The sequence below is a fragment of the Aspergillus fischeri genome, genomic scaffold (assembly GCF_000149645.3).
Source record: "Aspergillus fischeri NRRL 181 1099437636265 genomic scaffold, whole genome shotgun sequence".
NCBI lineage: Eukaryota > Fungi > Ascomycota > Eurotiomycetes > Eurotiales > Aspergillaceae > Aspergillus > Aspergillus fischeri.
The window spans coordinates 1,265,669-1,288,108 of NW_001509761.1; the positions used below are offsets into that span (position 1 = coordinate 1,265,669).

Here is a 22,440-nt window from a genome sequence, read left to right on the forward strand (position 1 = left end):
TAATGTTGAAGGGGTTGGTTAGGTGATTCAAGCAGCAGTGTACTTCAATGGGATACAATTGTTATGGTACAACGGAAGACTACACAGCACCCCTTCATTCCACCAGACAAATATGGTGTTGAAGTAACTGAGCTGCATCTAGAAAAGAACCTGAATCAAAACAAGTCAGTGGAAGTGGCTTCGACCTACACAAATTTGCAAATGCAATGCGAAAGACGGCTGAGATCGCCAAATATATGGCAAGTCCGGCAGACTACCACCCAAAAAAGGTTACGAGGTACCTGTGGTTGGATCTAGTCGAACACAACATTCATGAATTGATGAATTGGTACATCCTACAGCTGTCGTCGAATCTAGATGGGATACTCTATGTTTATGGGCCTCCTAGTTGCGGCAAAAGCATTCTGGCTTCCTATATCGTGGATTTCCCATGAGTAGGATCGAAGTGAATTCTGTTCTGTTTGCATTTTCCACTGCACCTGCTAGCCAGCAAAATCTGAGTGACCTGCTCCGTTCCCTTACATGGCAGTTGCTGAGAGTCGTGCCTGCCGAAGACGCGATTTCTGTTCTACAGAGCCTAGCGGTATGGCTGAATTATGGACTGGCTTTGGTGCTATGGCCGCACTCGTCGCTGAGCCAGTTTTCTGCATCATCGATGGAGTTGACGAGTGTGAGGACACTGCTAATGAATTAGTTGAGAAGCTCCTCCACTTCTTGACGGACCATTCCAGTTTCCGTTTTATCCTACTTCGCCGGCACCGTGCCTTTCATGCGGTCAATTGTGCTAGGCATACAGTTGAGGTTGACTCCTCTCTGACAGAACACGATATCAAGACACTTATTGAAGCTGAGATCTCTTTCAGCGACACGCTAAATGCAGAGGATTTGGTTCTGAGACAGCAAGCTGATGGGAATCTCCTATGGATTAAGTTCATGCTTCGGCATCTAGACAGGTCAGTTGGTGTGGCTGATGCCCTAGAAGGCTGCATAATTTGCCGATCTTCAAACAACCTATGAGCAACTGCTTCTGGGACTTGTCCGCCGGTTGGAACCGTCTGAGATAGATATTGCTCGAAAGATTCTGTCATTTATCGTTGTTGTTCAACGTCCATTGACTCTCGACGAGTTCCAGCACATGCTGGCTGCGGATGCTCTATCCACGTCTCCACGAAAAGATCAATCAATTGATGACTAACCCGGTACAAAAACACCAGTGCTGCGAATGATTCTTTTGATATCAAGCCCATGGTGCAAGTGCTGCAGAAAGAGGGACCGTTCCCACCGCACTTCAGACTTGACCTCCTTAAGTTGCAAACTTATATCCGACAATTTGAGAAGCTTACTGATCCTCTACAAATCTTATTTCGCGCCTTAGTACGGAAGGCCTCGGCTCTTCCTATTCTTGCGCTTCCTCTCGTGGCGATGCTCTACTACCGGGTTGGTAGAGAAGAAGATTGTCCTGAAATCTTGACTGTGGCCCTCGAAAAGGCCAGAGGCAAAGAAGGGCCACTGCAGTCCTGATCTTAGAAAGCATTGCTGGCATTATGACGAGCTTGGGCAACATGAGATGGCATGGACACATTGGTCCAGAGCCTTGGCTGGACTAGAGAAAGAATTCGGGCCAGATCATGAAGTTACCCTATTTACGATATACTTAATAGGATTGAGATCTTACCGCCTGGGTGCGATGTCTTCTTTCACGACAGTCTTTTCACGCCGTGAGAAGAAGCTACCTAGGCGACAGCTCGGCTTCTATCAGCACATCTCCTACCACACGGGCCGAGCCTATGTGAAGCTTCATCAGTATCAGGAAGCACTGCCCTTCCTCTCCGCAGCCCTATCATCATCGAAGAAGCTGTTCGGACAAAAGAATGTCAACGAACCGCATAAGCTCTACTATAACATATAGGGGACTTGGGCAGTACATGGAAGCGCTAGAAGCCCTTCATAAAGCCTTAGGAGGCCTGGAGAAACGCGATGGAGAAGAGCATAGAAATACTCTATTCGTCCGACGTGCAATCGGTATTGTACATATGCATCGTGGGAGTATAAAGAAGGGGTGCTATTCCTTTCAAAAGCTTTGCCAGGACTGCAGAAATTTCTGGGTGAAGAGGATAAGAATATCCTATCGGCACTTCATTGGATGGGCATTGCCTACATGCACGAGTGGCATATAGGAAAGCGTTGGATTCCCTTTCTAGAGCTCTACCAGGCCTACTGATGGTCTATGGAAGAAACCATCCTTACACCCTACGCGCACTCAGCCTCATAGAAGATGCCCGAGGTAGCAGTTTCGGCAAAACTCCTTACAGGACAGAGGCCGGATGACATCAGGAGACTGAGAGCAGCTCGCATGCGGTCAGGATGGAGTCTCTGGACCAGCGAAGATGCAAGTGACCAGGATGGACGCATTATGAGGACTTTATCCGTCATCAAAGGAAAAAGCACATATGATGTCCTTGCTTATCTGCATAATCGTATCAATCAAGGCGACTACCGTCCCTCACCAACTGACACCCGCTATCGCCTGGCGCCTGATTTTCGGGTCAACTGCAAGTGCAGAAGTGAAGCTATAAAACCACAACTAAGGATGGGTCCACAGAGGAGTTGAAAAGAAATGATCCTGTTCAGATGACAGTGACGTCCGTAGCGGAAGTGTATGATTTGCATACTCATATATAAGCTAGGAGTTTAGCGTTAGGCGATGATGTCTTGACTTTGACATGACTGGATACTGGTTGACTCCTCAAACGGCAGACAGAAATGGTGTAACCGAGTTGCATTAACTACCTTATAGGTTGTGATTAGTCAAGTTGAAACCCATATAAGTGTTGTGTGGTTGGCTTATGAGTCCGTGTAACCTGCCCATGCTACTACGTTTAAAGTTTCCACTAAATTATTTACCCAATAGAGTACTCCGTAGTATTGGGAGATATTGAGGAAATGCTGTCCCAGTTTTTGCAAGGCCAGTGGCCGGGTGACACTAACGCTGATATCAGCAGGCTACCTATCTTATATCCTAGGGTCACATGGTTCGGTACTTGGCACCTACACTTCCAAGGCCATTTGTCGAGGAGAACATTCAGGTGTTTCGGCATCTGAGCCCCTGATGAACTCTGACGCGCGCAGCGACCAGTCGGTGTTTGTGTTTCTTCGCTCTGACTTTCTCTCCAGGTTGCAATAAGATTTATTAGCCTCAGCCTTCCCCACTCCTGCAATCATGCCGACGTCGTCAGGCGCGGGGTGGCGGCCAGGAGTCGCTAGGATTTTACCCGGAATTCGTATTATCCTAGTCGTATGGATTCCGGTATTTACTTCTGCCATTATGCCGGGGGCCACGCGGCACTTCTCGTGGACATGGAGTTTTCCACTCAACTGTCGTGGATATGCCGCCATGAGTCTTGAGGTGTAAATGTAAGAGAAAAGGTACCCTATATCGTCTGCCTCTTGGCTGATTGACTTGGCTTCGTCTCGAGAGTTATGGAGGTATGGTAGGGCGGAATCAGTCTCTACTCATTCAATGGCCGCCTCGGGAGTCATCAGCTGGCCCAAGGCGATAGCACGGTGGAATAGAAAGCCGTTGTTGATTAGCTTGCTTTACTCTGCCTACCTGGTGGGTAGCATCGTTTTGCAGTCATAATGTATATACGAAGCCCATGATAACATCATCTGCCACAGTCAGCCTGGACACCTGTATTTGAAGTTCCTCGCCAGGCTTTTGAGGTACAATATAAACAACCTCCGCTGTTGTCAGTCTCGTTTGGCCGACCCTGTTTCGTTGATCTTCTGGGTTACTTGTACATACTCTCCTCATGCACGTAGTATCCTGATTTCCCACCTTCCCATATTGTACATACACACCTGCTTCTGCCTTGCACCATCCCCTTCCTTATAAATGCGCTGCCAATATTTCTGTTTCCTCCCAGCCCTGGCCTCTTTGGTCTCGGCCTGGGTGCCCCCTGCATACTCAGGATACACGCTGCAGTGGAGCGATAGCTTCGCTGGCTCAGCGGGGACACTTCCCAATTCTAACAATTGGAACATAATCACAGGGAACCCGGGGGTGAATGGCGAGCTGGAGACGTACACCAGTTCGAACAGGAATGTTCAGCTCAGCGGCGGCAACACTCTGCAGCTGGTGCCCTGGAAAGACGGTTCCGTGTCTGGGGGGTGGACATCAGGCCGGCTTGAGAGCAAGTACGTCTTCACGCCTAGCTCAGGGAAGATCACGTTCGCTGAGGCCGATATCCGGTTCGGAACCAACCCTACTTCTGCCAAACAGGGAATCTGGCCGGCTTTCTGGATCCTGGGCAACTCAATCCGCTCGGGAACCCCATGGCCTGGGTGCGGTGAACTTGACATCCTTGAGACCATCAATGGCCAGTTGACGGGCTACGGCACTGCCCACTGCAACGTCTATCCGGGCGGTATCTGCAACGAGCCCAATGGCCGCGGGGGAAGCATCACGATCCCTGATCAGTCATGGCATACTTGGCGCATTGTCTGGGACCGCACCCCTTCTACCTGGCAGTCGGAGACCATTACCTGGTACATGGACGGCCAGTTGTTCCATCGGATTACTGGTTCCCAGATTGGCGACTCGAACGTTTGGGCCACGCTTTGTCATAACCCATTGTACTTCATTCTCAACGTGGCTGTTGGCGGCACCTGGGTACGTTTAGAGATTCTCCTTAAATTGTGCACCCTTCCGAATGTGTAGAAGGTGGGAGTGCTGACGTGAAGTATCTTTAACCCTTATAGCCTGGTTATCCTAACTCAGCCACCCTCGACGGTTACGGCAGCATGATGGAGATCGCTTATGTCGCCGTCTATATGTCTTGAAGCTTATTGTCTTTTATGTTTGGGCAGCATACGGCTGCCTTAGGGACCCAGCCAGTCTGTACATACCCGCTTCTATATTCACCACTAACTTGTTCTACTGCGTTGATTTTTGAACATGTCTACATGTGCTCACTTCTGTACGTACCACACTTGTTTTATGATAACGATTGCAATCTTCGCATCGCCCATTGGGCGAGGCAGCCTGACGATATGAACGAATACTATTGTATGAGATATCGCTAGAATGGATTCTATCTTCAAATTCGGAGCAGCTTCCCTTTGAATGAGTATAGGCGGGTCACTCTGGAAAAAGCACCATCTTGTAACTAGTCTCTATTCTTCTAGGCATCAAGGTCGGCTGAGATTCAAAGCTGTGATAGAATTTGGATCATCACCACAACCACGACAGCTATAACTATAACTACTAATTATTGTTATATACCATATTGAAAAAAACCAGCCTCTGTTCCATTTAGCCCTGATGAGGGGAGGCAGGCAGAAGTGTAATTCCTATATTTAGCTTCACTTTTTCCGGAGTCTGAGCTAAAACAGTTCATCAAGAAGAGATGAATCTAAGCCAAGGGTTATTAGTGTCATTGGGTTAAAGGCGCAGAGTGCGGAAGGACACTTTGAACACACTGGTCTAGCAATTAACAGGATATAACTTGATAATGACATCACAACAAACCAGGCTTATAATAGAATAGATGCATTACGCAAGTTATTCCATGCTGTTATAACCCACAAGGGCAAAAGAACGGACATAGTAGCTCATTTATGGCCACCTTTTTGAGGGTGAATAGACGTTCCCACTCTAGGCATTCCTTAATGGGATCCCATTCCATCATAAGATAGGGGGTATTTAGGAAGGGGAAAGGACGGGTGGATTCAAACTTCGTACAATCTAGATCTACACAGTACATTAGTGGAGATCTTCAGTCTTGGAATCAGTCTTATGACAAGCTCTTGGCGGCGATTGTTTTGAAAAGTTATTTTACATGCAGATCATGCTGGGTCGTTACAGAAGTCATTTATTGGTCTAAAATCATCCCAAAATGCGCTTATAAATTGCAATAAGGAGAATGTAGTTAAGGTTTCAGATGTGGGCTGTTGCTGAAGTCGGACTAACAAAGGTCTTGGCTGCATTTTGCACCCATTAATAGCCTTTGTACCATTTTGTTCATTGAAAGTGAGAGTAAAGGTGCGTAATGGCACTCTTTGTTAGGGTTGAGGTCATTGCACCTAATGAACCGTGGTACCCGATGATCTGACGGAACCCCAGATCTAGTCCAGTCTACTTAATCTTCTGATTTTGCGTGAGATGCCAAGAGGATCATATGGACAACCTGCTTGATCCCTCGATCCATGGTCGGCGTCGTTTATGGAAAGTTGACTAGGACTTTGATCGTATCTGATCATCTCCAATCACCTAATTTCGTTAATAACTGAGCAGTGAGAACATCTTTGGTAAATGCGTTTGTGGCAGTTAGACTTGAACAAATCTAAGAAATTCCAGCTCCGAGAGTTGGTTACTGACGCCCCAACGATCCCTAGTAATCATTATGGCGGCCCTAGAGACCAACAAAATGGAATCACAGATCCTGGTCTATTATTCAAAGTAATGTTCACGCAATGGCCTGGTTTAAACTCACGAGCCTTGTGTGGCAAAGTCCTGGTTTCCCCACAGCTCGTGGAGGCCATGACTCTCCAGCCCGACCCAAGGTTCAAGTATTGACTTTTTAACTATAACAACTTAGTAAATGGTATTGGAGCTCAAATCGCCAAGCTTCTGGCATTACCCTCAGCCTCTGATGGTATTCTTCCTAAGGGATTTAGATTGTATTCATTCCAATTGTGAGACCCAAAAGAGCCGCTCGTCAGTATCTATTGCCACTGCCTCCAGGATTGGGTAAGTTGTGCGCCTGCCCTTGTAGCCATTCGTCAGGCAGCCCGGCTTCCTCCTCGGAATCGAACACTAATAATCCCATTTGCCATGCTATTGACGTCTAAGACCAACTTGTCTATTTATTCTAGACCATTGTAACACCACTTGTCATGCCACTCAAACCCAAGATTAGCTTGTCCTTCTTGTCCAGAATCTCAGGGGAGGGGTATTCATGCTATGCCACTACGTCAATATGAGGCATGGCAACGTGACATCCTTGAGACCTGAAGTCTACTTAAGCAGGCAATAGGACCCTTTGAATTGCAGGGAGGTAAGTCTTTGAAGAATTCTCATCCAAGGTTCTCGTTGTATTGATCCCACTGAGAAGACAAAATGCAAATCAAAACTATCCTTGCAGTCTTTGCCATGGCCAGCTTGGCCTCTGCAGCTCCAGAACCCGAAGGCTTAGAAAAACGGGTCTGTTCAGGCACCAGATTCTGCTGTAATGCTTATTTCCCATTCAATTTCCTCGTTATTTCACACCTCGGAAGTGGCTGCGTGAAGAGTATGTTGAACTACATAACCTTCCAGTGAAATATTACTGACCCATTCAGCCCCCACCGCTGCCTGTACATTCCCCAAAAAAGAGGCCTGCTGCTCCAAACCTCAACTTCAGGTAAGACATTTCCTGGATGTGTGGTTTTGCATTAACGATGCTAACTATGTCAAAGTCTAACGGAGACCTTGCCTGCTTTAAATAAACGTCTAGCTACAGTGCCAAATGTTCCTGGTTGGTTGTTATTAAGGTTAGGGGAGTAGCACTTGCCAAAAGAGAAGCTGGAAGTTTGGCTTCATAATGTTTCATTTGGAAAAGAAATTTCTTTCAATGTTACTGTCTAGTTGAGTATCCAGAGTTATGTATCGTTGTTTGTTAGGGAAACATGCTTGGAATAATCACTTCTTAGTGCCCAGGAGAAGGATCTATCCTATTTCCGATAATGCCTCTATATCTTTGTTTTCACTTATCCAGAAATAAAATAGTTTATTTTAAAGTCTTTAAAACTGACGAATCATTAACCTCTCAAAGATAACTAAGGTGTCTTTCCTACATTAGCAGAAGGTAGCTAGTGCTGAAGTCAATTCAAGTACTAGATTTACAGGTCTGATAAAGAACGGGATTGTTGCTCATGGCATAAGCTTATACCCACCCCTATAGTCAGATGAACCAGAAAGCTTAGCCCTTGTAGGTAGCTCTTAGCCCTTAGATTCAAATGTTGAGTGTATATGTTACTCTGTGCGGACTATGCTGCCATTTCATACCGATTCATGGCTACCTTCGCCTAATGCGAATCCAGAGCTCCGGAAAGCAACAACCTTATACCTGGCCTCTGAAATATTCTGCAGCTTTGAGTCTCTGTGGGTTTCTCATAGTTGCCATCAAGAGTGGCTATGAGGCCTGGCGATGTCGACCCAACCTGCCACAGGTTAACAAGCCTGAGTTATGGGATATCTTGGGTCTTCAGGCAAAAAGAAAATACCTCAGCCCTGATACCTCGTCATTCATTGAAGCCTTAGCCAAGGTCAGCCCGAGTTCTATGCGGACATACCAGAAAGTCTGACTTCATTATTTCTGTCAGTCCTGAGAGGCTACTCGAGTGTATACGAATCTCGGTTGGGTGTATTTGCTCGGTGGGCGCTACATCCCTCTCCTCAAGAATGAGACTAGGCTGGGTGTTCAAAAATTCAATGCACTGGTCGGTTAAGTTAAGCTAATGCCCAATGTTGACAAGGGGCCGGTGGTCTAACGGGACAGCAGGAGTTTCAATCAACTATTCCCGGATACGAGCCTTACTATCAACTCACCGCCGATCATCACATCCTCCAGCACTATACCCGTAGTAAGATGTCACTCCAACTAGGCAAGCCTTCCTTCGGCGGTGGTTCTTAGGGCGTGGAACTGCGCTCATCCCACGTGCAGGAAAATTAGTCAAGCCGGTATCTCGCAACACAGCCAGAACCCTGCACAAAATGCTGGGTGATTCCCAGGGTAAGAATGATTGCCATTCCCCGGAGAGATCCCTGACTGCCGATAATAATGGTGAGAGCTGGTATTGAATACAGAATGGTCTCGAATCCTCATACGTGAGACTGCCGGGGCCACTCTCTCCGAAGCGGCCGGATCTCTATTTTACGGCCCAGACATTGCTGCGGATCCTGAGTTTGGCGAGAGCGTACTGCGGTATTTGACCTTCTCCATCGCGGGCATGCCGAAACTCCATCTCTGGCCCCAATGTTTACGGCCGATTGTCCACTGGCTTCTACCGACATGCAGAGCGGCCAGAGCTGAGTTGGCAAAGTCGCGCGCCAGATTGACGCTTCTTCTCGTAAAGCAAAAGAAAGAACGGCAGAAGGCAGATGACCTAGACCAGATTGACGTATTTAGCTTCATTGAAACACTCCCACCTGACCAGCGCGGTGATCCCGCCTGTTTGGCTATCGCGCTGACTATAGCTGCCACTCACACAACTGCGACTCTTCTGACTACGATTATATACCAAATCTGCAAGCACCCTGATTTGATTGAGCCTCTTCGGGCAGAGATTCGCTCGGTGATCCAAGAGCATGGATGGACCAAAGCAGGGATCACAAAATTACGTCTCATGAATAGTGTCATGAAGGAGACAAACCGGCTGTCGCCTCTTAGTCAGGGTACGTACATTCCCCCCCACCCCCCTTTCCTGCGGCCAAAAGTCCTGGCGAAATTCAGTTGGACCAAGGCCAATACCGATTCTACAGCTATCATGAGGCGGGTCGCCACAGCGGATGTGCCATTGAACCGCGACTTGACTATCCCCAAGGGCGCTATCACGATGACATCGACCCTCGACACCATGTGGGATCCGCAGATTTATCCGGACCCACAGAAATTCGATGGCTATCGCTATCTGAATCTAGCCAAGCAAGACCCATACTGGAACCGGACCAGCTCCTTCGTCGCAACAAGCCCTGAAAGCCTTGGATTTGGTCTGGGAAAGGAAGCATGTCCTGGACGATTTATTGCAGATCTTGAAATTAAGCTCATTCTTTGCTATCTTCTGACGCACTATGATATCAAACTTCCGGGGGGGATCACTGCAAAGCCTCGATACGAAGGCGTGTTCCTGCTGCTTGATCCGGGTGACATTTTGATTCGACGACGTCCAGAAGAGGAAGCCAAGTTTCCGGACTGGAGCCATGACGATCAAGTCTAGGTCTAGGATTTGAAAAGGAAATGGCGGTTGAGATGGTGGCAACACTCCATCGGTCGTGACCATTTTGAGCAACATTTCCATCAAAATCCAGTCAAGCCTATTTCGCACATTCTTGGGTCTTATAGTCGTATGTACCAGAGGCTTCGGCTTTACGGGATAAGAAAAATGGGAATGAACATAATCGTTGGCTCCTCAGCCTTCTAACGGACAGAAGGTTGGTATTTTCGTGCGAGGTTGACGCGAGAAGATATTGATAGAGTGTAACACCCATGACTAGGATTTGGGAAGAGGCGTGAGGACTTGCGAACTAAACTGCAGTTGTCTAATATCAGCTTTGCCTGGGCTAAGCAGCGGGTCTCTAAGTATATGTAAACTATCGAAACCTTTCATACAGAAACCTGTCTATGTGCTAAAGGAATTATCTCCCAAGCAAGCGCTTATTGTGTGTTGCTAACCGGTTGAATTTGAGTATCGTGTAAGATAATTCTGATTCCTATCGTGAGCAAGTATGCATTCGAAGATCGTGACTCAGTTTGTGATGATCTTATATAAGTACTCTTCGATGTGAGAAAGAGAGTTCTATGGGGCGAACAGCGTTACTCTTCCACCAAAAGTCTAGGGTCAATTCAATTTCTTGGTCCCTGGTGCTCCCCCTATAAATCTTGCCACATCGGCAACGGGCCAAGCAAGCTGATCCGTTGGATCCTCGTGGACCTCACCCGACGTGATCATGTCCACTACCTCCACCGCGATGTAGCCACCAATTGCGGTGAAGACATGCCACCTGCATTGATTTCTCGAGTCAGCATCTCATGTTTCTAGATCTAGAATCCCATGAAGAAAGGATGTTAGGAAGAAACCTACCATCCATGCAGTTCGAACACAAACGCCAAGGGCAAGCCGACCGAGTGTCTGATGTGGATCAGGGGGTTGCAAGCCCACTCATCAATCAGCCAAACCATGTAGCCGAAGAGAAAGCTACCTGAGCTCATTGTCAGTTGTATTAATCGGGGTTTGCTTGTGATGGAGGAGGAAGAAAAAAACATACCGACGCCGAAGAGGCCGATGTTCCGAAGCTTCTTCCGAGTGAAAGGATCCGGGACCCGCTGGGAGACCAGTTTGACTGTCCGTGTCGCGATCAAAAGGACGCCCAACCCGAAGGTCACGGCATGGAGAAGGAACTCGTTCATGACCATGTGAACCACCATCACAACAGTAAACTCAGTAAGGAGGAGGATGCCTATGAGTCTGGTGTGCTGCGGGCTAGTCTGGATAGTAAAGATCCGGTACAGAAGAGGCGTGACAAGTAGATGCATTGATAGTTCATCCGCTGGAGACAGACAGAATTCTGCGTAAGCTCAACCATGGCGGCAGCGATGACAGGCAGGGGTGCATACACATTTGGGTGTGATATTTTAGGGTCATATGGTATCCGGCCGAGCAGGCGCCCACGCCCATCAGACCAAAGTAGGGGATTGTACGACTGAGGGTGGCATGTTGCTTTTGGCAGAGTTTCACCAGACCGTAAACTCCGTAGATGACTTGGCGAGGTTATTAGCGGGCTATGAGACAATTGTTACGGACTCCCCGGATGCGTCTCAAACATACCGAATATCAAGCTGCTAAATGTGTTTACAAATTCAGCAATGTACCGGGTTATTACATAGTCCTATATTTGGGGACATGTCGAGGGTTAGTGTTTGGAAGAGGATTCAAGTAAGGCAGACGCGGATACCTCTTCACAGAAGCTAAAGCGTGTTAGTCTAGAAATGCAGGAATTCAATACCAATAATAACATACTTGAGATAGGATGTCTGGGGACCCCAAAATGGGCCATCTGCGGAGGAATCCATCGGAGTGAAGGATCTGACAGATTTGAGGAATGAAATCAAGGCAAGTTGTTTGAGAAATCATCTTAACATCTGCTGATAACAGATGCGGGAACACGTGCACGCTAGTGGTTCATTGCGCATCAAGAATGTATTTTAGTAATAACTGAGTTGCTAGATAACTACATGTTATATACCCACTAATAAATCGTAACAAATTGTGAGAAATTGCGTATGTAGCTATCCACTGTTCATAGTGCTCTATTGCCTAGATTGCTTCAGGTGCTACTACGGCAGACAGATGGGCTGAAAATTAATGTCACATGGTTCACACCTAAAACGGTCAAAGATGAAAAGCAATGACATGGAATAAAAAGTTGTGTTATGAATTTTGGGTTTAGCAAGTTCAAAATCAAGTATGGAATAGAGCTCCTAGTTATTTAAACTAGAAACCTCTCAACTAAACAGGTGGCTAGACAGTCAATTCTAGCATAGTAGAACGATACGTGGTCTCCTCACCTGCGCGCATGGAGATTGAAGTGATTTTTCATTGTCCAGGTAAGAGAATTGCAAGGGCCAAATTATTCGAAGGTGCTATCGGACAATGCTGTGATTACCCAAAATGGTAAACCTCTAGGATGGAAGCCTGGAAAGAAGGATGACGATCCCATGGGTACACATAATCTATATACAATTTTTGTTTTACGCACTATATATTCTGGTCTTCGCTAAAATCTAGCACATACGACCACAGGGTGTGGAAAACAGGGCTTCCCGTCCGCTCAGCCGTACTTAAGCCAGTATTATCAACGTGGTCGGAAGTTATATGCGCCCTTGAAGGCCTGCTGCTTTACGGGTGAGAGACGCTAAACCATAGGGTGAGTGTGGGTGAGTGAAGGTGAGCTGAGTGATGCTATCCAATAGCATGGGTGATCATGGGTGCTTGGTGGGTGACAGAGTGATTCTATAATGACTAGAACCCCTCTATTGCTAGCTTAAATATGAGGGCTTCCTCTCTGCTTAACCATTGTCTCCTTTCCTATCTACAAGCAGTTTTTTTCTGTGATCTATTTTCTCTCAGCTTTTCCTTCTATTGTTCAATAATGTCACGTGACTTGTTTTCAAATAATTTTGATCTGAGGAGAAAAGCGGAGGAGCTCCGCAAGTTTGCTGAATTAAGAGGGTTCATAACAGAGTACTAGGAAGAACAAAAAAGTAAACCAAACGAAATTAGTCATAAGAAAAGGGCTCTGGCTACCGATAAAAAATATGGTGATTCAGTGGCGTTTTGGAAAGTGTACAAATAAACGTTTATTTATTAACTTAATGTTGCGCTTAGTTGCTGATGGCATATAGATGGATGCTTTCTCAAAATGAACCAGGTGATTGATATTTCACAAAGCAACAACCTGATCCCCCTGTTCAAATCTTGAAGCTGTATTCAGAGGCATTTATTACTTTGCGCAAAGGAGACTTGCCTACTCAGCAGACTGTCTGTTCTAACCTCTCTTGCTTTATTGCTAAATGGCAGCAAAAGACCTGCAGAAAGCTGCCAGATACAGTGAAGAATGATCTTTATAATATGAGAAACACTAGGTAAATATGCTACGGTATACTGCTAATTCCTTACATAGCATATCCGGAACAAACTTACTCAGAAGTATGGACTTGTGACCAAACATTAAGAGAAGTTTCCGGTGACTAGCAGGGATCTTAATATACTTCTTTGACATTTATTTGAAGATAATGACCATGATTACATACATGAGCGTGCCAGATTTCAAGATGCATTCTCGCTCTTGTTGTTCTCTGGTTCTGGTGCGAGAGCAGGTGCAATCGTTGAATTAAGTTCTTATAGAGATACCAATGAGTGTCTCTACTATAGAGTTTGTCCATCACCCTACTTATCTGAGAGTCCTATACTAATTAGTATATAGCATCTTTCCTTCAATCTACAATGGGATTCGAAAAATAAGGAAGTGAAATACTGGGTCACCATAGACCCAGAGTTCCTCAAAGGCCATCGCTATGATGATGAGGCTGTCATATAAGATTGTCTTCTCTGTCCCCAACGCTACACAGCTGATTGCGGTGATATAGTCCTAAAAACTGGATACCAGAGCAAGAAATACTTGGAAGAAATTTCGTATTCTATGTTATGGTTACGGGAATCGCAGACAAGGCATTTAGGGGCATCCGCACAGCCAATGAGTTATTGGATAAAAGACCACCGAAAGGAAGAGAGTCATGGACCCTTGAATGGGAAGCGCACGTATAGACCCTACCAGTGCTTTGCATGGTGACTACTGATGGACCACACCCCACCCATGCGTTGACATTTTCTTTAATACGGCACTATTTTACGTCGCTTGCTCAACGGGCGTGCTTCCAACACCAGTTGAGAATCCACGGGATTAGAGGGGGCATTGCAAATGTAATTGACCGTGGGTCATTTCCTCCATTATACGAACTTCTAGCACACACTAATAGGCTTATAGCAAATGCTTCCCAAGCAGCGAGAAGCCAAGCACTGGATCATCAGAACCCTGACACCTTCCTTAAGTATTAATCCAAATTCAAGCGTGTTGACGTCCAGGCTAGCTTCTGGAACCTAAAGCCCAACTATGAATGTCTGGAAATGGAAGAAAGTATGGCTCATTATTGTGACACTAATGTTCCGCAATGTCTTGATGCTGCTGCCACTGCGCAGGTTGATAATGATGATGAAATGAAAAAGATCTACCACAGGATTGACGAGATTACTTAACAAATTGGAGGAAAGCCCGCTGAGCACAAAGAATTAGTACTTGAGAGGGAAAAGCTCTACACAAAAGCAGCTAAGAAGCGCCGTGCTAAGAAGGCTGAGTTCATTGACAACTGGTGGAGATCTTCTTACGATGAATATATTACAGGGAATGAGTTTGGCGAGTAAGATCTAATGTGCCTCTTTGACATCTGCTGCAAGTATATGCCTGAGAGAGCTTGTTTACATGACAACCTCTTCACCAAAGCCTTGATTGGTAGTAAGATTGGAAGACAGTGCCTACAGGATATGGTGAATATCTGCGTCTCCAAAGAGAGAGTGGCATATTATCCTGGTGAATGGCTAATTGATGGGAGATGTCCAGTATGCTCCAGAGGAATGTCTAGGTTTGTTCAGATATCCTACACCTATCTCGGTAGCTAATTTTCGCAGTATTGATTTAGCAAGCTGTTCAAAACACGTTCTACAGTGCAGAAGGAAATCCCTGAATGCCGCACTGTATCAGTAGCTCTATGCGAATGGCAAGAGAGCGCATTGATGAGCAAAGTGATCTTTTCTTGAATGGTGCTACTTATGCGCCAAATGGTTCGATACAGAGGATGCTTGGACTGAGCACTGCTGATTCCATCTGGACAATCTACAACCTCGGTGCGGGCTATTGAGATTCCGCTTTACATTGGTTGCGCCTGGATTCTGCCCTTTCTGCTTGGGTGACTACACTAAATCTCCGGTGGAACGATTCCAACAATGGCGGGAGAAATCGACACTGATAAACCACATTGATAATAAACATTTAGCTGGCAGGGTAAAAGAGGAGGCTATTCAATGCCCTCATCCCTGCTGCGAGAACAGATCTTACAACGGTATCTTGCTCCTACAACGGCATTTTTTTGACGCCCATTCTATCGAAGAACCTCGTCGAAACTGCGTGAGCTGGAAGAGGAAGTGGATTTGCGAGTTTGATGCTTGCAACGAGCCACCATCAAAGATAGTAGCTTTGGATGGAAAGCGTGACGAGTCTCTTAATTGACTTACTTCGGAAAGTGCTCTTTATCATAGCTAGACCTGATGGTCAGGAACCCGCTATTATCATGGCATAGGCTGCACCATCCTCTTCACCTAATAGACTTCAGATTACTATGAAGAGTAATAGAATAGATTTTATCAAGCGGTTAGCCGATTGCTAAGGAAGTAACTTCATACTTACTGCTTTGGTTATCTGTGCTCACCGCCGCATTACGTAGATGGACGAGCTAATCAAAATGCCGCGCCAGATTTGGCGCGCACTATTTGTGTTTTCTCTGCTTATTTCCTACCGGTTTCATTCTCCTATGTTACTCTTGGCCGTCTTTACCTTCATGAGCACTCTATCTAACGCTATCTGTATACATACTATAGGCGTATTCTAGCCAGGGCATGAATCAAGCTTGAAGTGCATAATACTACCCCAATCCGATGGAACGCTGAGAGTTGATCCACACGCTCCCCGACTCGAGCTGATCGGCTATCCGACGCGCTTGAGTCATATCACTGCTCCATACTGACGCCCCAGCCCCATATCGGTGTCGTTCGCTCGCGCAATGACATTGTCCTCATCCGACCACCTGAGCATTGGGAGGATCGGCGCGAACCGCTCTTCCTGCACTACCCGGGATGACTCCGGAGGGTTATCGACGATGGTTGGGTGGATGAAGTAGCCCGCCGAGTCTGGATGTTTCCACAGAGGGCGGGCGTGAGACCTTCCTTGGACAAGCTCTCGAAGAGATTCTTGTCCTTGTCGTACTACATGCTGTTCTGCACAGGGCTGAAAAAGACGTCGGCCTCAGTGCCGTCGCCGACTTTGAGCGACCCCACAAAGGCCATGAGTTTCTCCCCGAACTCGTCGTAGATCTCCTCGTGGACGTACAGCCGCTTGACCATCATGCAGATCTGGCCTGAGCAGAGGAAGGAGAGGATCCTGATCTGCAATGTCAGTAGCTCATAACGCTTAGGAACAGAGGCAAAATACCTTTGGAATGACCGCATCGACATTGACATTGTCACAGATGATGGCCGGATCGTTCCTGCCCAGCTCCTGCGTCACCCGCTTCAGGGTTTTCGCACAACTCGCCATGACGCGCTTCCCCGTGAGCGTTGAGCCGGTGAAACTGATCTTGTCGATGCCCGGATGCTCTGTGATCATGGGTCCCAGATCGTCGCCCCCACTCAATGCCTGGACCACACCAGGCGGGAAGCACTGCGCCGCCAGCTCGGCGAGCTTCAGGCCGCAGTACGGCGTAAATGGGGAGGGTTTGACGATCACGGTGCTTCCCCTGTACACGGCCGGGACGATCTTGCCGACGGCCAGCAGGACGGGGAAGTTCCACGGCACGATGGCGCCGCAGACGCCGAGGGGCGTGTATAGCTGGATGATCTTGTGTTCGTCCGTGTCTTTGATGACCGTTTCATGGCAGACAAACATTTGGTTCAAAGCTTGGTTTTCTTCCCCTCGAACTGATTCTTGGCATCTGCCCACCCACTTGGGCTGTCTCCCGGTCCTTCAACTGCAGCAGACTGTGTAATTGTTGACTGCTGAAAGATTCGGACGGCGCTCGCGGCAACAGGCTCGGGAGGTGATCGATGCTAATCGCGCTTATTGTAGGACCGGATTCTATATCCTTGGGCAGGCAGCTATAAACAAACCCTGCTTAGCTGTATCGCGTCTCAGAATGTCTCTGGATTCCAGCGTCCAATGAGCCATTTTAAATACCGCCAGTAATCTTCCATCAAGCCCAGTACGGTACCTCAGGGAAACCAGCTCCCCAGGCGTGTTCGGATTAAGTGTTCGGGTAAACTCAAAGCGTCAGTTCACGTCACCAAACAAACCCGAAATGGAAAGCTGACATGTCCTAGGAGACAAAATTCCTGCGGAGCCAACTGCCAGCTACTGGACAGAGCGTTTCGAATCCTCGCAACATATCGTCATCGGTGCACCGGCCCAAACGCCAACACCCACGAAGTCTAGTATGTTCTGATATCGTCCGTCTCGCGCACGTCGAGGAAGTAGCTGATTGTTTTCGAATCAAGGCTATCCCTTTCGCACAACCATCACAGAGTCAGGAACCATCCGCGTCACTGGCGTGAGAGGTCCAACAGTTGGCACCAACGAGACAATGGCAATCACTACCAGCCCTACTTATACCTCCATATCGAGAACGCCCTCATCTACACCGTTCAAACAAATCGTCCGTCGGGAAGCACTTTCTAAAAACATCACACAGTCAGAGATCAAAAAAAGCTGAGGCCTTAGTCAAGGCAGCCATCAACGAGCAAAGCGCATACAATAAACGGCTCTTTGACAATCCTCGCCGCAATGTCATGAAAACTGGGGACGGCTCCCTTCGTCGTCGCGACAGCGATATCCCGAACTATAAAGTGAATTCCACCGTGGCTGCAGCTGCGGCGTTGCTCGCTGAATTACAGGCCGCAAAGCTCGTGACTAATTTGTCTACCACTCGGGATACCACTTCGTCTTCGACTTCACAAGGGAAGACGAGGAGGGATAGTGCGTGGTGGATAAATTCCATCAATCACAATGGTATGATGGCGTTCAATGCGAACAGTTCAACCTACCCTGTATGGCGAAATGTGGTTTCGTATGGCGCAGACCCGACTGGGGCGCTGGACAGTACCGCTGCTATCAATAAAGCTATTTCGGATGGATTCCGGTGCGGTTCTGGATGCAACTCCTCCTCCGTGACGGGCGCTCTCGTGTACTTCCCTCCTGGAAAGTACCTGGTGAGCTCGTCGATCGTGGCAATGTACAATACCCAGCTCGTTGGCGATCCGACCGATCCGCCCACCATTCTGGCTGCCAGTAGCTTTGTTGGCCTGGGTGTTATCTCGTCTGACGTGTACATCGACGGTGGCAACGGTGCCGAATGGTATATCAACCAGAATAACTTCTTCCGCCAGGTCCGCAACTTCATCATCGATATCCGCAAGGCCACGGTCGAGTACCCGGCTGGTTTACACTGGCAAGTGGCTCAAGCGCCCAGCTTGCAGAATATACAATTCCTCCAGAATACAGGAACCCAGCAGGGTATCTTTGCAGAAAACGGCAGTGGTGGCTTCATGTCCGATCTCGTCTTTACGGGAGGAAACTTTGGGATGTACGGTGGGAATCAACAGTTCACCGTCCGCAATCTCAAATTTACTGGGTGTACAACCGCCATAGGCCTCATCTGGGACTGGGGTTGGACATGGAAAGGCCTGGATATCGAGAACTGCGGAACTGGTATCAATATGATCGGTTCAGGAGGTGCCCGAAATACCGGTTCGGTGTACATCCTCGACTCAACCTTCACTAACACCAACGTGGCGTTGCTTTCCACCGTGCCAATCGATGAGGCGGCGCAGGGCACCACCGATATTACTTTGGACAATGTCCAGATGAACGGTACCCCCGTTGCCGTCCAGACCTCAGATGGCAGCACTCTCCTCGCTGGTGGATCTACCTTGATCAGCTTCTGGGCCGTGGGCCGGATCTACAACTCGAATAACCCAAACGGAGCCTATATTAAAGGCTCTAATGTGACCCCTCTCCGTCCTAATACCGCGCAGCTTCGCGGAAATGACGGGGGATACTTTGCAGCCTCGAAGCCCCAGTATGAGAGCTATACTGCAGCCGAGGTGGTGAATGTGAAGACCTATGCCGGAGCTGCTGGTGATGGTTCAACGGACGACACCCATGCTATCCAGAGTACTCTGGATGATTATAAGAACCAAGACGTTATCATCTTCTTTTCAGCCGGTACGTATATAGTGACTGATACTGTTGTCATACCCGAAGGTGCAAAGATTGTTGGGGAGGTATGGAGTCAAATCATGGCTTCTGGGGATAACTTCGGGGATATGACGTCGCCCCGGGTGATGGTACAGGTTGGTAACGTGGGAGATGTTGGATCGGTGGAGATCCAGGATATGCTCTTCACTACCAAGGGTGGCACGGCTGGCGCTGTGCTTATGGAGTGGAATATCCAGGCATCTTCTCCTGGTAGCGCAGCCATGTGGGGTGAGACATATTGCTCCTTGACTGTCGCCTACCTGGAAAGTAAACTGACGGTCTGATATACAGATTCTCATTTCCGAGTTGGCGGAGCCTTGGGAAACGAACTGCAGGTGTCCCAGTGTCCCACCAAATCCACGCTGAATATCAATTCCGGCTGTATTGCGGCTTCCATGCTTCTGCATTTGACTTCGTCATCTTCAGCGTACCTGGAAAATGTATGGGCTTGGACAGCGGACCATGACATGGACGATCCAGCTAACACGATGGTCGATGTTTATTCTGCACGAGGTGAGACGTTGAATCAACATCTGATAATCTATCCCTGCTAACAAACCAAATAGGCATACTGATCGAAAGTAAGGGCCCAACGTGGCTGTATGGGACTGCGTCCGAGCACAATGTGCTCTATCAGTACGAGCTCTATGAAGCGGAGAACATCTTCATGGGGATGATCCAAACTGAGAGTCCCTACTATCCTCCTGTCCCCTCTGCACCCGCTCCGTTTGATGATGCTGTCGGCGTGTTCAACGCAGACCCCAACTTCACCAACTGCAACTCAAATGATGAGAACAGCTGTGCAGTCTCGTGGGCTCTTCGGATGGTCTCCTCCTCCAACGTGCAGATCGCTGGCGCAGGGCTGTACAGCTGGTATCAGGACCATGATCCGGCGGAGGCTTGTGTGGATGCACAAAACTGCCAGCAACGATTGGTATCCACGTACCTCAGCAGTGATACTTGGCTCTACAATCTCATTACAATCGGCGCAACCGAGATGGTCAGTCCGTACGGAACTAACTACTTCCCAGCGCTGGCGGCCGAAAACACCGACGCTACAGGTCATCCGTACTGGTCAACAATAAACGCATGGCTGTTGCTCGCAGACGGCGCAAATGGTAGTGAAACACCTCAGCCCAGCCAGACCATCACGTTGGCCAACTGGTGGTGGGGATTGAGTACTCCGAGTGCCTCGTGTTGGTTCCCCTGCGTCATTGTCCTGCCGCCAGTGACACTTCCTCCCATGCAGGCGCCTGTCATCACCTCCCTGATTGAAGGCGTCCCGAAGACCATCACGCCACCAGCGGCAGAAACACCGACCCTCACAGTGGATCCTATCACCATCTCTGGAACTCCATCCATCTCGAACGCACCTACCAGCACCAGTGTGACCATTCAGTTCAATCACTCTGCCATCATCTTACCGCCCTTCGAATACACGGATGATGATGATGGCACCACGCAAAATATCTCTGGCATTATCATCCCCCTGCCCATCAAAGGACCTCCCCCGCGGTCTAACTCGGATGATGAAAGCAGCCCGGGCAGCAGTTCGTCCAACTGCTGGTTCCTATGTGACTGGCCCCCGAAGATGTATGTTTTTGAGCTCAGACTACCCAGTCGAAGATTTTACTAACAAGACTTTGCATCGATAGCCCCAGCATCAGTATCAGCAACAGCTCCCCGTGGCCCAAGCTGGACACTCCTCAGCCACCGGGCCTGGACAATAACAACGACGACGAGGAGGGCGATGGTAGTGATGGTGGCAGTGAGGATGACAGCCACCGCAGGAGCCCGAGTCCACGAGTACCACCTCAACAACCTCCTCGACGACGACGACGACGACGACGACGACAACAACAACAACCATAACCTCAAGCTCGTCAGGTTGTACGGCGATCCCAACCATAGCCATCGCAACTGACGGCATCTCCTTCAGTGGCACTGGCAGCGCATGGGCCTCGTCCTATCCAACTGTCACCAACGATCCCGTGTTCGGCGCCGGCGTGCCCGTCGCTGTCGGAGGCACATACACGCCGACCTCCCAGTATAGCATCGCAACGAACCCGGGTACCTCGAGCAGCATTGCTGCAATAACCAGTCCAGCGACAAGCCGTCCGTGGCCTAGCGTCAGCCACTCTCTGAGCATCTCTTCCATTACCAATGTCTCCAAGAGCATTAGGCAGTGAGTTTTCAAGCGTAATTTGTCCCAATGAGATAAACACAGACGACAAAGTTCTGAGAGGAGACCACAAGAGCAGGGGGCAACGTGGGGTTTTCGCCCATGTGTCTCTCCTGCTATATATGCCTGTCTTAGTACCCGCGCCACGCAAGAGGCAGTAGGTACACAACGTTGGTAGACGAGCTTTGAGAGATTATACACTTTGCCGATCCTATATCAGCGTTGACGACCCCAGTCATCTCCTCGGGGCGATGCTGTGCTGGTCCGGGTCTGGTCCGGCCTTGGTCCCAAACCCCCTATCGAGGACCATCACAGCCGCGATGGATTGTAAAACATATGTACTTCGCTATTTTCAGTGCAGCAGGCTTCAGACACAAAAATAAGAGTGTTTCCCCTTGTAATTCTAATCAATGAATAAACCTTTAAGATGTCCAATACGCCGCGGGGAATCTTAGACTCATCATGATGTAGCATCAGAAAGATCAGATAATCAGGAGATAATATGTGCTCAAAAACCTGTGCCTGTGCCATTGGCTACTTTGTGCTCATTTTGGATCAAGGTCTAAGAGATTTTGAGGCGTGGAGGAGCGTATCGTAATGTTCAATTACTAGACAAATCGATGGATATATCAAAACATTCGGATGCAATCAGTACAGAGGTGAGGCGCTGAAGTCTTCTGCTAAATTTATCCATATCATCAAGAGATTGACTGGTTCTGGCAAACCATTCCGATACTGGGACTGGACGCAAGGACTTGGCAATATACAAAAAAAGCTAAACTGCGTTGGTTTGGTGACACGCAGGTACTGTAAATATACATTAACAGTCCATGGAGATACAATACACACTATAGTATAACCT

At 48.1% G+C, this 22,440-nt stretch overlaps 6 protein-coding genes across 6 annotated transcripts, besides 2 other annotated features; 4 read left to right on the forward strand and 2 right to left on the reverse strand.

Annotated features, from left to right (window-relative positions):
* Window positions 1–3,895: 3,895 nt before the first annotated feature.
* Window positions 3,896–4,842, forward strand: NFIA_004920 (glycoside hydrolase family 16 protein; the record flags this gene model as incomplete). The annotated part of the gene is made up of 2 exons (XM_001259028.1): window positions 3,896–4,672; window positions 4,762–4,842. The coding sequence occupies 2 exons, from the start codon at window positions 3,896–3,898 to the stop codon at window positions 4,840–4,842; spliced, it is 858 nt and encodes a 285-aa protein (XP_001259029.1).
* Window positions 4,843–7,120: 2,278 nt separating this feature from the next.
* Window positions 7,121–7,488, forward strand: NFIA_004930 (uncharacterized protein; the record flags this gene model as incomplete). The annotated part of the gene is made up of 3 exons (XM_001259029.1): window positions 7,121–7,292; window positions 7,342–7,403; window positions 7,459–7,488. The coding sequence occupies 3 exons, from the start codon at window positions 7,121–7,123 to the stop codon at window positions 7,486–7,488; spliced, it is 264 nt and encodes an 87-aa protein (XP_001259030.1).
* A 688-nt stretch (window positions 7,489–8,176) lies between these two features.
* NFIA_004940 (cytochrome P450) lies at window positions 8,177–9,978 on the forward strand (the record flags this gene model as incomplete). Its single annotated transcript, XM_001259030.1, has 6 exons — window positions 8,177–8,282; window positions 8,372–8,460; window positions 8,541–8,664; window positions 8,706–8,774; window positions 8,849–9,436; window positions 9,524–9,978. The coding sequence occupies 6 exons, from the start codon at window positions 8,177–8,179 to the stop codon at window positions 9,976–9,978; spliced, it is 1,431 nt and encodes a 476-aa protein (XP_001259031.1).
* A 621-nt stretch (window positions 9,979–10,599) lies between these two features.
* NFIA_004950 (ceramidase) lies at window positions 10,600–11,892 on the reverse strand (the record flags this gene model as incomplete). Its single annotated transcript, XM_001259031.1, has 6 exons — window positions 10,600–10,762; window positions 10,843–10,960; window positions 11,027–11,308; window positions 11,376–11,519; window positions 11,587–11,647; window positions 11,779–11,892. The coding sequence occupies 6 exons, from the start codon at window positions 11,890–11,892 to the stop codon at window positions 10,600–10,602; spliced, it is 882 nt and encodes a 293-aa protein (XP_001259032.1).
* A 4,461-nt stretch (window positions 11,893–16,353) lies between these two features.
* On the reverse strand, window positions 16,354–17,032 carry NFIA_004960 (aldehyde dehydrogenase; the record flags this gene model as incomplete). Its single annotated transcript, XM_001259032.1, has 2 exons — window positions 16,354–16,533; window positions 16,580–17,032. 2 exons carry the CDS (start codon window positions 17,030–17,032, stop codon window positions 16,354–16,356), a joined length of 633 nt encoding a protein of 210 aa, XP_001259033.1.
* A 1,121-nt stretch (window positions 17,033–18,153) lies between these two features.
* Window positions 18,154–21,585, forward strand: NFIA_004970 (glycoside hydrolase family 55 protein; the record flags this gene model as incomplete). The annotated part of the gene is made up of 5 exons (XM_001259033.1): window positions 18,154–19,624; window positions 19,688–19,909; window positions 19,963–20,989; window positions 21,052–21,164; window positions 21,284–21,585. 5 exons carry the CDS (start codon window positions 18,154–18,156, stop codon window positions 21,583–21,585), a joined length of 3,135 nt encoding a protein of 1,044 aa, XP_001259034.1.
* Window positions 21,224–21,250: a microsatellite.
* Window positions 21,224–21,263: a microsatellite.
* Window positions 21,586–22,440: the final 855 nt, after the last annotated feature.